Genomic DNA, 15,014 nt, shown 5'->3' on the forward strand with positions numbered 1-15,014 from the left:
TTGGTTCACAAGAGAAAAGCAATTGTCAACTGTTGTTGAACTGTATAATAATTATATAATGTGTGCAATAAAAGACATATAGTATTTTGTTGCCGGTGCTTAATGTTCCATGTTCATTAATTTCTTACTGCTGCCTCATACATGTTTCATCATTGATGCAAATTCTGTGCCTTCTGGATCAGTGGTGAAATAATAAGAGATGGAGTGGTGATGAAAACTTCTCAAAATATTTGCTAATGAAAAATAAATGTCTAAATTCACATCAGAGTATAGTATAATAACTAATAGCTAATGCTAATGCTAATGCTAATAAGGATATCCCTTATTATAATTTCAACTCTCCAGAGTTGAAATTGTTTAAACTCTCCAGATGACTTTAGGCACACCGCTTGGTTTCATAGTCCCCTCTAGAATACGAGAATAAGAGTTGTGGGAAGGGACATGTTCTCCTTTCACGTCTGAGGAGAAGCCCCAGCAATCACTAGCAAAGCCATGGAGCTTGAGATGATGAGCAGAAACACCAGCCTGGTGAACGTGGCTGTGGTTCCTCACCTCACCATGGTCCTGCTGTCCATCAGCACGTCCAGCATGGTGTAGTGGTTAAGAGCAGTGGACTCATAATCTGGTGAACTGGGTTCACTTCCCTGCTCCTCCACACATGCAGCTGCTTGGGCTAGTCACACTTCTTTGAAGTCTCTCAGCCCCACTCACCTCACAGAGTGTTTGTTGTGGGGGAGGAAGGGAAAGGAGATTGTTAGCCTCTTTGAGACTCCTTACGGTAGTGATAAAGCAGGATATCAAATCCAAACTCCTCCTCCTCCTCCTTCTTCTTTGACTGATTCTTCATATATGAAGTCATCTCCATCAAGTACACCCAGGACTGCTAATCTGAAGGAACTGCTAATCTCAAGTGGCTTCACTCTTTAAGAGCCTAGTTCAGTTGAAGGCTTGTCTCACCCCATATGTATCCACTTGACTGCTTCGATTTGTGGAAGTGTACTGCCACATAATGTTCATTCTGCTCTTAAAATGAATTGATTGTTTAATGTGGCAGTACTCCCTGCTCATTAATATGAGGCAGGCACCTTAGTTGTGTTGGTTTCAGCTCATGCTAAAGGCTTTTTTGTTTGTTTCAGTAAGCCTATCCAGGCATGCAATGTTAACAAGTAATTTTATTATGTACAGTTTATTTTGAGTTGCTGATTTTATTTATATTTGGTTTACATTTTTAGTGTTTTAACTTTTTAAGTGTTCATTTTCACCACTATTTTAAAGGAATGTTTTATATTTTTCTTTGTGAACTGCTTAGAGTAAGCGATACATAGATTTTGTTAAATAAATAAAATAGTTTATTTATAAATGGAGTTCAGTGGGACTTACAGGGGCAGCTTTACTTACTTAGACATGTGTATGTATATTTTTTCACACATGTTTAGCTGAAATGTTGATTTCAAGGGAGTTGAGGGTGGGACTCAACCCAAAACGTAATCCAAGCTCTGTATATATCTTTTCCAGACGGTGAATTGCATAAAATTGTCCATAAAATCTGAAATAAGTAATATTTAAAATTTTGCTCTCTTAATCCTAGCAGCAGATGGGATGGGAAGGGGCCTGGTTGTGTGGTATTGATCCCAGCCAGATGGTGTGAATGAGGGCTTTGGCACTGCCATCTCCTGCCAAGCTACTGGAAAATAGGAGTTTAACTTAAACTACACTCTGGGGATTGTTGTCTGTAGTTTCTTACTTCTGACTGCTTAATGCTTATAGAAGCCTTTTTCCATAAGCCTCTGTAGAACGTAAAATGTCGGACTATAGAAGGACATACTTCTCAGGCTACCAACATAGTCCCCATGGGCACTACAGCATCCACCAATCCTCCCTTAGTGCCCATCCCAATTTTGTTGTTGTTGTTGTTAAAAAACCTGAAATGGAGGAGTTTTAAAAACTTACCGTGGTGGTTTGTTTAGGAAGATTGTCTGTTTCTCCCCCTTTTTTCATTTGGTTTAGGCTGTACATAAATGTTTTTCTGTTAGTGGAGATTCTGAGCCTTGCCATTTTTCTTCTGTAAAACAGGTATTTTGTGTTCCCCGTAAAAGTTTATTAGATTTCTAAATGAGCACCCAATACCAAAAAGCTTGGGGACACTTGGCATACTGAGAGCTTTGTTCAGTGGTTGCTAAAATGAGCAAGAGCAGTATCTATAAATTACACTGGGCAACAATTTTTTACTTTTTGAATGTTGTCTAGATTTCTACAACTGATTTAGGGTATTTTTGCACTGCTGAATCAGAAAATGGCATCCGTTTCTCTCCATCAGGTCAGGTTTTTGAGCTATGTTTATTTGAAAAAAATCAGATCTTGTGACAAAATCGATTACATTTTTGTGGCATTATCAGCTGATTTTTGTCAACACATATCATCCTAAATATGTTTTTAAGAGAAAAAAATGTTTTTCCAACAACATATATTGATTACCTGATAGAAACATCGATTACTGTAAACTGAATGGTGGGCATTGATAAAGGTAAGTACACGTAAATTGCATGTTGCTTCACCATTTTTCAAACTTCAGGGCTTGAACTTCCGTTTCTTGGAACTCCTGGAATGCTCAGTGGCAGGGAGGTCTCTCTTCAGAGTCCAACAGTAGTCAGCCATCATGACTGCGTCCCAGTGACCCTGATACCTGGTCTCCATCTCTTTCATGTCCTGATGGAATCTCTCCCCCTGCTCGTCACTCATTAAACCCAGGTTCTCAGGAAACCGGTCCATATGTGAAAATAGGTAGTGCATCTTGATGCTCATGTTGCAGCCCAGTTTTCTGAAAGCAGTCAGCATGTTGTTGACAAGTTCTGCGTAGTTTCTGGCCTTATTGTTGCCGAGAAAGTTCTTCACTACCAGAACAAATGCCTTCCACGCTTCCAGTTCCACTTCGTTCATTGAGTTTCCAAACTCTGGATCTCTGATGAGCTGACGGATCTGAGGACCGTCAAAGATGCCAGCTTTCAACTTCTCCATGGTCAATCCTGGAAAAGCCTGGCACAAGTAAGTGAAGCAGTCACCATCCTTGTCCAGAGCCTTGGTGAACTGCTTGATTAAGCCGAGCTTGATGTGCAGCGGTGGGAAGAGTATTCTGTTTCTGTCCACCAGAGGGTCATTGATGATGTTCCTTTCTTTGCAAGGCACCAATTCCTCCCGCACAGGCCAGTCCTTCTTCGTGTAATGCTGAGCACGGTCCCTACTATCCCACATGCACAGAAAACATGGGTACTTGGTGAAGCCAGACTGTTGTCCCAACAAAAAGTTCACCATCTTCAGGTCAACACAAATAAACCACTTATGCAGATCATAACCAATTTTCTCCAGCACATACTTCACCGCTTTATAGTTCTCCTTCAGTGTAGTCGAGTGAGCCAGGGGTATAGAGGCAAACTGGTTGCCATTGTGTAGCAGAACACATTTCAGTGATTGCTTGCTGCTGTCAGTGAACAGTCTCCAATCTTTGGGTTCATACTGTGGCACTCCAAGCTTGAGCAGAAGATGTGCAATGTCTGCACAGTACACCAAGTCCTTCTCTTCCGAGAAAAAATGGAGGTACTCTTGATGCCTGTTGCGGAAGAAGCTGATGCGAGCACTGTCAGAGAGGAGTTTTTTCCCCTTCAATCTGGATGCCAACAGTTCGGCAGAGTCCTTTGACAAGCTGAGGTCGCGAACTAGATCATTCAACTCCTTTTGGGAAAATGGATGTGGAGCATCATCTTCAAGAACCACTTCTTCTTCTTCATGTCCTTCAACACTGGAGGCATCTTCGTCACTAATGTGACGGAAGGAAGTTCTCCAAAGATAGGCACTGGAATTTCATCACAATGAGCTACAGGACGACGTGCTGATTGAAGATCAGGATACTTGAGGCTGCTCCGGTTCTTTCTGTTGATCCCAGTCACATCAACAGCGCAGAAGTAGCAGTCAGTGACATGGTTTGTTGGCTCCCTCCAAACCATGGGAATTCCAAAGTTCAGACTCCTCTTGCCATTGGTCCACCCACGTAGAGTCTCGGTGCATGCCTTGCACACCATGTGTGGCACCCAAGCTTTATCCTGGTCACCAAGTTTAATACCCAGATAAGCATGGTAAGCAACTTTATGCTTTGCCGCACCAATTTATGGAAGATTTTGAGGTTTTATGACTTCAAACTGATCCCTTTTCGACATAATCACCCAGAACTATCGGACCTGAATACTTCTTGTCATTAAAATAATCATTTCCAATCAAAACAATTATTCGACATGGCATTTTACCCCCACCAACTTCTTCTAAAATGCTCCACACAAGCATACATGTGAACAAAAACGTAAAAAAAGACATGTGGCCATAGCTCAAAAACTTGACCTGATTGAGCAAAACCAATGTGATTTTTGGATTCAGCGCATCAGATTCATCCTAAATCAACTGAAAAAATGCAGACAACAAATTTGTTGTTGACCAGTGTTATCACTCTAAGGTGCTGGCCTGTCACATTCAAGACTGTTGTTTTTGTTGTATCGGCTTTAACTTATGGCATAATGAACTGGAGTCCATTATCATCAGATGCATAAATGGTATCCTGACTTACTGGTATGTGTGCACCTGGGAGAGGGGATTGTAAACAATATAGTTTGAGGGAAATGAAATAAAGTACAGACATTGACAAAAGCTTAATGGTGAAACACTATTGTTGAAAACAGAAACATTCTGACATTGATAAGCTAATAAACTCATAGAAGATGATACAAAACCCATTATCCCAATTTAAGCCACAGGTGATAAGAGTTGAATCTATAAGATAAATTATTATTTAGCATTTTCCTGTTGTCTTCTCCCTTTGAAATTCCTTCATTCAAGAATAGCCACATTAAGGTAGGTGGCAGAGCATCCTGGGAGTTCAAATGTATTCATATTCAGAGCTGCTAAAATGATTGACTCAATTTGTTTGCTATGGGAAAAGACAAGAGTAGATATAGTCATGTTACAAGCAGCCTCAGATATTTTGCAGGAGGCAAGATATAAATTGTTAAAGAGGCACACAATTATGTCCACTTTTCTCAACAACAAAAAATGTCATTCAAACCAAAAACCTAAATTTATCCTTGATTTAATTAGTTGCTAAAAAGATTTGGTAGCGGAGTTCTTCATTGTTTCAGTAGGGCATCAGATATATGGAAAGTTCTCTTGACTACTTGTTCCTTCTCTTCAGTAGCCAATTGTTAGGAGAACTCCATAAGCATTCAAGGGACTTAACCTAGCATTCAACTAATCTAGTACTATGAGAGAGATAGAAAAACCTCTCACCTCTACCTCCACACTATGCATAAATCCATATATCTCTATCATGTTCCTGCTGTTCTGCCCCCCTCTATAAGCATTTATCCCCCTAAATTTTGCCAGCTCTACAATACTCTCTTTGAGGTGCAGCAACCAGAATGCTACCAGTTTGCATAACAATATTGGCAGTTTTGTTTTCCTAACAATCTCTAACATGGGATCTTCCAGACATTTTACTGTGATTATTGCAGCATGTAGGTTTTTTAAAGTATGGCTGAGCTGATTATATAACTTTCTCTTTACTTCCAGCTGCCAAACTGCCTTAAAATACATTGCTTTCTTTACATCTTGTTCATGGATGCCTTTGCCCTGGAGATTAACATATGAAACATTTTTTTTTCAGGGGGTGGGGTAGTCTGTGTTAAGAGAACTGGAGGTTTCTTGAAGCTATCCCTGTATTAAACTGTGGGCAGGCGGCTGCTAGGAAACCTCTTTGGCTTTGAAAAACCCTGGGTTTTCTGTGATCTGGAAGGTTTCCTTTGATACTTGAAATGCTTGCTTTGCATCGTTTTTAGCATATGTCTGTGGTGAATAAAAAGCCTGATATTTACTTTGATTGCAAATCTTTGCCTGAGAAACAGATGGTGGTCTGTATTGGCAGTTCCACTTTACCATTTTAGCTCTTTTCCTTGACTTCAGTTAGCTCATTAGGTTTTTATTAAGTGACTGGGAGAATATGTAGAGATGGTGCACATCTCTCTTCCTTGCCCTCCCAAAAAGAGAGTTGAGAGTTTTTCAGCCATTAGGAAGAAGCTACTTTTGGTTCTTGTTCAATAAACTGACTGGTCTGCACGGAATACTTTCCTTCAGGTTATTAGTAAGCACAAAAAAATTGTGTCGGTACACAACTAAAGCAGAGCCAATCACACACGCAGCAGAATATCAGCTCTGTGATTACTTTTATTTGGTTTGGGTGTTTTACCCCCAAAAAGTGCTCCCCGCAAGGCTGAGGATTAATTGCATTTAAAGTGATATGTTCTCTGTGCCACAGTCTCCACCTTTTATCTTGCTATTCTTCCTTTGCTCACATCTGCCGACAGACCTATTCCTGAGTTGCTTCAATCATCTGTATTCTCTGTATAATTTGATATTTCATTGTCTTTTTGTAGATATTTTGGCTTATTGAACCTTGGTTCCCCCCTTTATCATCTAGGCTGCTTGGTGCTTAAAAATACGAGCATTAACAGAAATGGTTTACGTGGATGAAATTGATGTGGATCAGGAAGGCATCGCTGAGATGATGCTTGACGAAAATGCTATTGCTCAAGTTGCACGTAAGCTATATCTATAGTTCCTTCAAAATGTCTTGGCCACACAATGACTCCCTTCCCAGCATTTCAAAATTACTTAGCAATTCCCTTAAATAGTGTATTGTTCCCACAGACTATACTGTGGCATAACTGAACACTTTCAGTTAATGCAATTATATGATGTAGTTGCTATTTTCGTTGTTTTTTTTTTAAATGAATATAATCTCACTGACTGGTAGTAGCTGCAGCGCTCTGTCATGCCCTGCTGAGTTTAGGATTGCTCTGCAGGAAAACTTTCTGCCTCATGTTATTGAGTAGTTAGAAGGGTTAAAAAAATAAATGGGAAGAAAATTAGAGAGGTGAGATTGATCTATTGGTTACATTAAATAATGATGCTTCTTTTTGTTTGTAGGACCTGGTACTTCACTGAAAATCCCTGGAACTGGTCAGGGTGGAGGTCCTAGCCAAGCTGTGAGGTATTCAGTTCATTGATAAATTTAATTAGTCCCTGTGTCTATGCACTACATATAGTTCACTGTTGCCCTTCACTAGTAAATGCTGTCTAGTGAGTAGTGTCTCTTAAATTTTTGATTTATCCATTACTACACCCTCTGCGGCAGTTCTTCACACTTTAAGTTGTTCAGTTGCTTCTGTATTGCTGTTTATGCATTTCCTGCCCTCATTGACTCATAACCACAGACTGGTCATTGAATCAGATGATTACTTCACCCCCACCCCCCACCCTGGTCTTCTCTTATGTAAGCAAACATGTGAAAGTATAATTGTGTTGGAATGTGAGCAAAAGCAGTGAGATTTGGAAGATGCTCAAAGCATGGAGAACAAGCACAGATGAGGTATTTAAATTGTGTGTATACATATATACATATGTGTGTTTATACACACACACACACACACACACACACACACCTAAAATGGTACTCTACAACACTTAAATCAAAGTAGTTAAATGATATGAGGGGTGTTATAAATTGTCTTTCCAAATAATCACATGGGGTGTTATGTTATGGTTAGTATTCCTTTAACTGGGAATTAATTTTCATGTAAACCCCAAAGAAGTGTAGAACTAACAGTAACAGAGTGCAACACGAACTTCAGAAGTTATTTGCAGATACAGCCAGTGGCATGTCTGCTAAGGCAGACACATCGTGTCTTTCAATCTGTGGATCATTTCAGGCCAGTGACCCAGACAGGAAGACCCCTTACAGGATTTGTGCGACCCAGTACACAGGGTGGACGACCAGGTACAATTGAACAGGCCATAAGGACTCCAAGGACCGCTCACACTGCCCGTCCCATGACTAGCGCCTCAGGGCGATATGTCAGGCTTGGAACGGTAAGGAATGAGAAAGAACTGAGCATGCTATTAGTAACTATAACGCACACAGTATTTGAGACCTTGGAAATTTGAGGTGCATACGTGTGTATTAAAATAAGAAAACTTTCATCTTGCTAGTCCTTGGTGTTTTAACTGGCTACATTTTCTTCAGTCTCTCCTATAGTAATCTAAAAACTGTATTTTCAAAACATTAGCACATGTAATGGAAAATTTGCATATCTTCCTTGGGTAAGAGAAGTTGGGTAAGAGTGTTATGTGCTTTATATAAGAGCTGCTTTTTATGATGCCTTTGAGCATCATATTTGATCAGCTGATTGTTGGTGGTTGAAGAGATTGCTGTGCAGCTGAAACCCTGACAGTCAGCTGGGACTGCCTACCCTAGGTTGTTCCCTTGCACTCCCTGGTGCAGCTGAGGGGAGATGGAGGAATTGGCTTGGATTCAAAATGCTTCCTGCAGCCCTAAAAACCCCAAGTTGTTTTCTAAGGAGGCCAAAGAAAGAAAGGCCAATTTTAAAGGAACATCCTTCCCTCACCGAAAGCCGTTTGCATTCAAAGCATTCAAGGGAATACTTTGAATACAAATGAGCATTAAAAAGAATAATTCAGGGGAGCAGTTTGTTTTCAAAGTGCTTCCTATTGCTTTGAGTAGGAATTGCTTTTCTGTACAGAGAGGAAAAAGTTCAAACAATGGACTTCAAAGGTGCTCCCTATAACTGAAAATCAGCTGGTTGTGAGTTACAGAGAGCCTTTTTTGAAGATGTACTCAAAAGTATGTCTTCACAGGAGGTTGCTGTAACTGCTGTTTGGTGGCTGCCTTTGGCACTTGTCAGAGTTCAGTCACCCAAGGACATTATGAGGACATTATGTCAGTTTGATCCATGGCAGGGTGGGGGAGAATTTGGCAACCAAATTCAGTTGCCTGCTGTAGTAAGTTTGCATTGTTTCTTCAGATAATGGTTTGCTAGACGGTATTTTTTGCTGGTGATTATTTAAACATGCATGTTAAGCAGTTCTGTGGTATCTTTCCCCCTGCAGGCCTCTATGCTCACAAATCCTGATGGCCCGTTTATAAACGTGTCTAAACTCAACTTAAATAATTATGCACAGAAACCAAAGTTGGCAAAGGTGCGTTGTTTGCTTAAACGTAGTATTCTTGTATCTTTTAAAAATCCTTGTCATATATAAGCAAATGTTTAAGTATGAGGGGCAACTAATTTCCTGCTGATTTTGGTTAAATAGGTATCTGTTTCTGCATTAGTTTTTGTTTAGGCATAACATTGCCAATCATTTAACAAGGTTAAGCAGTCAGAAGCAGACTGGAGGGTTGCCTGCCCTCTCCAGGCACGAATGGAGCACAAATTTCTACCTTCAAAGAGAAGCAGTTGCATCAGTAGCAATGTTAGTAATTAAACCAGGGTTCTGAGCTAGTTTTGAATCCTGGTTGACCAGAAACCCTAGTTGGATTTAACTAGGTTTACGCTAGTAGCAACATTAATGAGGCATTTCAGACGTATCACCAAACCATAGTTTGGTGTTACAAAAATGAGCAGGCTGTCATTCTTTCATCCTTGAAATTAGAAGTTTCTATTTATGGCTTGTGGCAGCCATCATCATCATTATTAATTAAATTTACATACCGCTCTATACCTGGGGCTCTCATAGCTTGGTGTTGTGTCTGAAGCCAGTAAACTATGAGACGCTGCAAACTGCAATCAGAAACTTTTCATCTTGGTGCTGAAGGGGGAAAAGGAGCAGCAAACCTGAGACTTGTACCTGCTCATTCCCTTAATGCCAAACAATGTCTGAGTGGCCCCAGTGCTTAACCAGAATGGGTGTGGTAGAAAGGAACATGTAGTGCCAGAGTCTGCTAAAGGTTGCTTGGTTGTAGTTAAATATTACGCCAGAGGAAGACCAAGTAGCTGAAGACCAGTCATAGTTGTTAGCCTTGTTTGCTTGGCCACACAGTGGCAATAAAGGGTTAAAAGAATACTTTCTATTCTTCTGTTGGAAGAGTCTGGTATTGAAAAGAACTTTTAAGAATTTATACCAGAGTTGGGGAGCTTGTGGTTCTCCAGATGTTGAGACTACAGCTCCAGTGATCACTGACCATTGACTGTGCTGACTGGAACTGATGAGGGCTGTTGTCTAACAACATCTGGAGGACTGCAGCTTCCAGATTTACACAAATAGCCCATTGAAAACAAAATTAATGCTTTCATTATATATTACACCATAAAGTACAGTGATGTTATAGTTAAGAATTTTCCAGAAATGTAGAACCCATACTTCTAATCCGAATGTGAGTAAGCGGTAATGAGGTGCAATTTTGTTTTAGGTAATTTATGTGGTTAAGAATATTTATACTCTATTATTTCTTGCATTAGCCAGAAAACACCATTCTAACCGTTTAATGTAGGCATTTCCCACAAAAGCCATAATTTGATGAAAGTAGGCCACTTGCTAAGTTGAAAAGATGATGATAACCTTAGCTAATGGGCTTTTAAGCATACATGCAAGACGATAAAGCAGTGCAAATCTTTGGCTCGGAGCACAAACTTACATATGTGCTGCTGATCTAAAAATTCTCGTTGCATGGGATTTTTTCATTTTGATTTCAGGGTGGTAGCTGTAGTACATATGCGCTATCTCCCTGCTCATTAAAATAAAGGTCTTTTTAAAATGCATGTTACATAATTGATATTCGAGGAAGCTAAAAGCCAACAAAAAAGGCAAACTTGTCCATTATCTCCCCATCCTGATGCCACCAAGATGTGTCTCAATCCCATTTAAGATACCATGCAAATTTTTATTGCTCATACTTTCCCTTTGGGGACTTGAAAAGTGCTGGAGGCAGGGGCAGGGTTAGGTGACTCGCTCAGCATTGAGGGAAATGTCTGAAAGGAGCTGGAAGTCACCACTCATTTGCTTGCTGCTACAGTCTATTCAGAGCTTTCCCATTCCCAGAGGGTTTTGCCCGAGGAGAGCCGTGGGACACACTTTCTCATGTCCCTATCATATTTCTTTCACCACTAGGAGAAGTGAAGAACTAACCTAAGACATCCTGTGTGTCTTGAAATCATCCCTTTTCCTTGCCTCCATTTTTGGAGAGCATTTAGGAAGAGTACTAGGGAGGGGGGCATTATTCACAATTTGAGACGGGGTTGGCGTCCCGTCCTGTCCCCCTCCCCGTGCCCCAGGTACATGTGTAGAAGTGTTCAGGGATCTTTCAGTGTCGTCCAGTATAATGAAAAACTCCCCTGATTCAAATGTAAAATTCAGAATCCTTTCCTGAGATGTGCTGGCTTTCACAATGTAAATTCCTTATTGCATAAAACAGTTTGTATAAAATATGTTTGAGTGCTTGCTTTGTTTAATTGCAAATAGCTTTTGTTCCTTTTCTTCAATCTGACAAAATATTGCCAATTGTTCTCCCTACAGGCATTGTTTGAATACATTTTTCACCATGAGAATGATGTCAAGAACGTAAGTCTTATTTATTTCTAACTTAAAGGGCTCTTTTCAGTTGAAATGTTACTTTTGAGTATGAGATAGAAGTAGAATTTTCTTCAACTGGTATACAGTAGTTTTAAGTGGGGCAAAGTTGCAACTTCTGGAAAGGCAAAAGAGAAACTAAACTCACAACTCAAGAAGGCCGCTTGTTTTATATTTATTTATTTATTGCATTTATATCCCACCTTTCTTCCAAGGAGCACAACGTGGCATTATTATTATTATTATTATTATTAATAATAATAATAATAATAGTACCTTTATTGTCAATGTGCAACCTGTGAAATTAACCAAGCTTCCTCTGCCAAACACTTAATCTCTTTGTGTGCTTATCGCACAACACACCACCTCGCAAGTCAGTTGTGCTGTTAGTTTCCGTTCTCATCCTCATTTAATCTCCACAACAGCCCTGTGAGGTAGGTTTGGCTAAGAGTGCAGGATTGGCCCCAAGGTCACCCGGCTTCCTGGGCCTAGATACATTCACTCTTTAGTGACTTTTCTCTCTCAGTACCGTGGGTATGAAGATTGTTGCTTATTTCAGCACCTCCCATCATGTGGCGTACCAAGTTTTTCACCAGTTACATCCATACTTTGATAAATTATTGTTTTCAGGACAGAAGTATACTAGCCATATAAATCATCACAGAATTCCCTCTAGTTGAGTTAAACAATGCTTTCTTTTTTGATATGTCCATGTATGCTCTATGCACCGTAACAACCCATTCTGGGCAAGGCGCTTTACACATATGCAAGCAACACAAATGTACTGCTTGTCTGAGGCTTTGTTTCCTCCAGCACTTTCCCCCTCCAAGCTACAAGCTGTCTTTCCAGCTAGAAGGAATGAGTGAAAGAAAGAAAGCTTGCGTGTATATTTGCAGGAAACTGCTGGAGGGGAAAAGAGTCTAATAAAGAACGATGGGCACATGAGCTGATGCATGTGCATTGCCGAATTAAGACAGTTTTTCTTGAGTGGAACTTTTCTGCATCTAAATGGCTTAGGAATAGCAGGAGTATATTTGATTTAAATATCCACTGATTTAAATTAAAACATTCCAAGTTCCATTTCTTCAACAATTATGTCAGTTTAACCAAGACTGGGAAGAACCAGGGGTCTTAAATCTTTTAAAGAATTTCCTTCTTAATAGAGCCCCCAGCCCCAGATTTCCCCCTTGAAACTGCTGATTGTTGAAAAACTGGGTATGATACAAAAGCGTATCAGGGAAATGCTATTGCACATACAGAATGCACATTATGAGATCTGTGTACGCTTGACAAAGCTCCCCTCTGTGTGTCAGCCAGTGTTTCAAAATACTGTTCAATGGTGAAGAATTTAATGATTAGTGTGCCTGCTACTGCCACTTTTACAGCTCTCTAAACTCTACTCCCTCATTCTCCAGCTTTATAAGCAGGCTAGTATGGTTTTGGGGAACTTGTACATTTTTTTGTATTAAATCTGCAAGCCCTGAAAGTGTTGATCCAATTAAAAGCAGATAATACTTGAGATGAGGAAGAGTTGTGCTGCAGCACCTTAGCTATTAATTACATTTTTTGGCTTTGAGAGGTTTTTTTAAAATGCATTTATGAAACACATCTGTTAATTCCGCAAGTCCTTAAAACTGATAAGGTTATTACTTTCCTTTCTGGTTTTCACCTAATAGAGCATTTTAAAAATAGTCAAAACCCAGTATTTTTCTCTCGTGTTGTATTCTTTGCTTTAATCTTTTATCTTTAATTTTTTTACATGTTACTAATCCATGTGTGTGTGTTTAAATCTCATAAGTGTTTTGTTTTTTAAGGCTTTAGATTTGGCAGCATATGCCACACAACATGCTCAGTTCAAGGACTGGTGGTGGAAAGTTCAAATTGGGAAATGTTATTACAGGTAAAGCATCTCCCCTGTTTTAAAACCTGGGGCTCAGTCCAGTCTGCTCAACCCAGTGAATGTCCCAGAGGGAGATCCCCATAGGGCAGGGATAGCCAGCATGGTGTTCTCTGGGTATTGCTGGACTCCAGCTCTCATCAGCCCCAGTAAGCTTGGCAAATGATGAGAGATAATTGGAGTTGTATCCCAGCAACATCTAGAGGACACCACATTGGCTGTCCCTGCCATAGGACATAACAGAGGCCTGGTCCACACCTGTCAACCCTTTCCTTATCCCTGTCCAGCTTTCCCATCTATTTAGTCCAGTCCAAGCAGAAAAAGACAGGCTGAGAGTTTCTTGTTCCCCCGCCATGGGCTATCTACTTCTTTTGACAGGGTTTAGCAAGATCAATTCAAGGGGAGGTGGAGAAGACTAAAATTTTAATTTCCAATGTCCTATTTCCCCCATATTTTTCCACATTGATGGTGCTTTTTAATTTAGAATATTTATAAAAATGTAATCTCTCCCCTGCCATGTTTCTACAGTTTTGTCATACCTTTTATTGCGTTTTTCCTCAGGCTAGGATTATATCGTGAAGCAGAAACACAATTTAAATCCGCTTTGAGACAACAGGATATGGTAGATACAGTACTGTATTTGGCAAAAGTAAGTTGGACTTTACAATGAAAAAATTAATCATTTCAGATTAAAAGTTTGAAACTGTAGGACTTCCGGGTTGGCGCCATCGCCGAATGGCGGACTCCCTCCGAGCTCCGGAGGGAGCCGGCTCGGCAGGGGCTGGGTTTTACCGCACCGGCGATGCGGGGACCCTTAGAAACCACGGCCACGGGGGCCGTGGACTTGGAGACTCGGCTAGCACCGCTAGCGCCCTCCCGACTCGTGAAGGAGCCTTTTTAAAGGCTACGGATCGGGTGCCGGGGAGAAGCGTGGTGCTTTGAGTCCTCTGCCATCCCTGCCGAGCGAAGCCGCATGCCATCCGGCGGAGAGCGCTGACTTCTTCCATTGAGAATTTGGACTTTTAACAACAACCCGTGAGTAAATTGGAAATCGGGTTTAAAAGAAGAAAAATTTTTGGGATTTGAGACGAGCGGGGGGGGATCTAAAAAGGAAGTCAGTCCCCCTCCCTATTGTAGACATTTTAAAACAAGGATTGGGAAGCCAAGGCCCAAAAAGAACGGTATCTTTGCTAAAATCAAGAATTCCATGATGGGAAAGTACAAGAATTGTGCTGGAGGAAGAATTGAAGGAGAAGGAAAATGCACCCCCCTCCCTGGGAACCGGGGCGATTGAGGAGTGAGCCTGGTGAAAAGAGCCGGTGATTTTGACAGCTGTCAAAGTAGCTGTCAAAGTCGGAATTTTAAAGAGGATTTTATTACAAGGACCTTGCTGGTCAAATTTGTTACAACTTGATATAATTTGTTAAGACTTGAATACAAAATGGCGAAAATACGGAGAACAATCGGATTTTTGGAAACAAAGTTACAACAACCCCCCTAGAGGAGCTTCGGGACATTACAAAGATGGGCGTAAGCCGGGAAAAATACAACACTTCGGAATTTCACAGAACTGGTTATCTCCTGGGAAAGCTGCAAAACTGAAACTGAATCTCGTCTACAGGGTGTTTAGACTAAAAGGAGACAACAGAATACCTTACTG

At 40.6% G+C, this 15,014-nt stretch overlaps 1 protein-coding gene across 4 annotated transcripts in view; it reads left to right on the forward strand.

The window, feature by feature from the left end:
* Positions 1–15,014, forward strand: part of TTC8 (tetratricopeptide repeat domain 8) — a 36,579-nt gene that overhangs the window by 5,992 nt on the left and 15,573 nt on the right. For all 4 annotated transcript variants that reach the window (XR_014548700.1, XR_014548701.1, XM_083616089.1 and 1 more), the window contains exons 2-8: positions 6,512–6,632; positions 7,021–7,084; positions 7,803–7,962; positions 9,001–9,090; positions 11,404–11,448; positions 13,272–13,357; positions 13,916–14,003. Coding sequence is in view for 2 of the 4 variants with exons in the window: in XM_083616089.1 (XP_083472215.1) it covers positions 6,512–6,632; positions 7,021–7,084; positions 7,803–7,962; positions 9,001–9,090; positions 11,404–11,448; positions 13,272–13,357; positions 13,916–14,003 (654 nt within the window). In the remaining 2 variants the exon portion in view is untranslated. The remainder of the gene's footprint in view (positions 1–6,511; positions 6,633–7,020; positions 7,085–7,802; positions 7,963–9,000; positions 9,091–11,403; positions 11,449–13,271; positions 13,358–13,915; positions 14,004–15,014) is intronic.

The sequence above is a fragment of the Podarcis filfolensis genome (assembly GCF_964270895.1).
Source record: "Podarcis filfolensis genome assembly, chromosome: 1".
NCBI lineage: Eukaryota > Metazoa > Chordata > Lepidosauria > Squamata > Lacertidae > Podarcis > Podarcis filfolensis.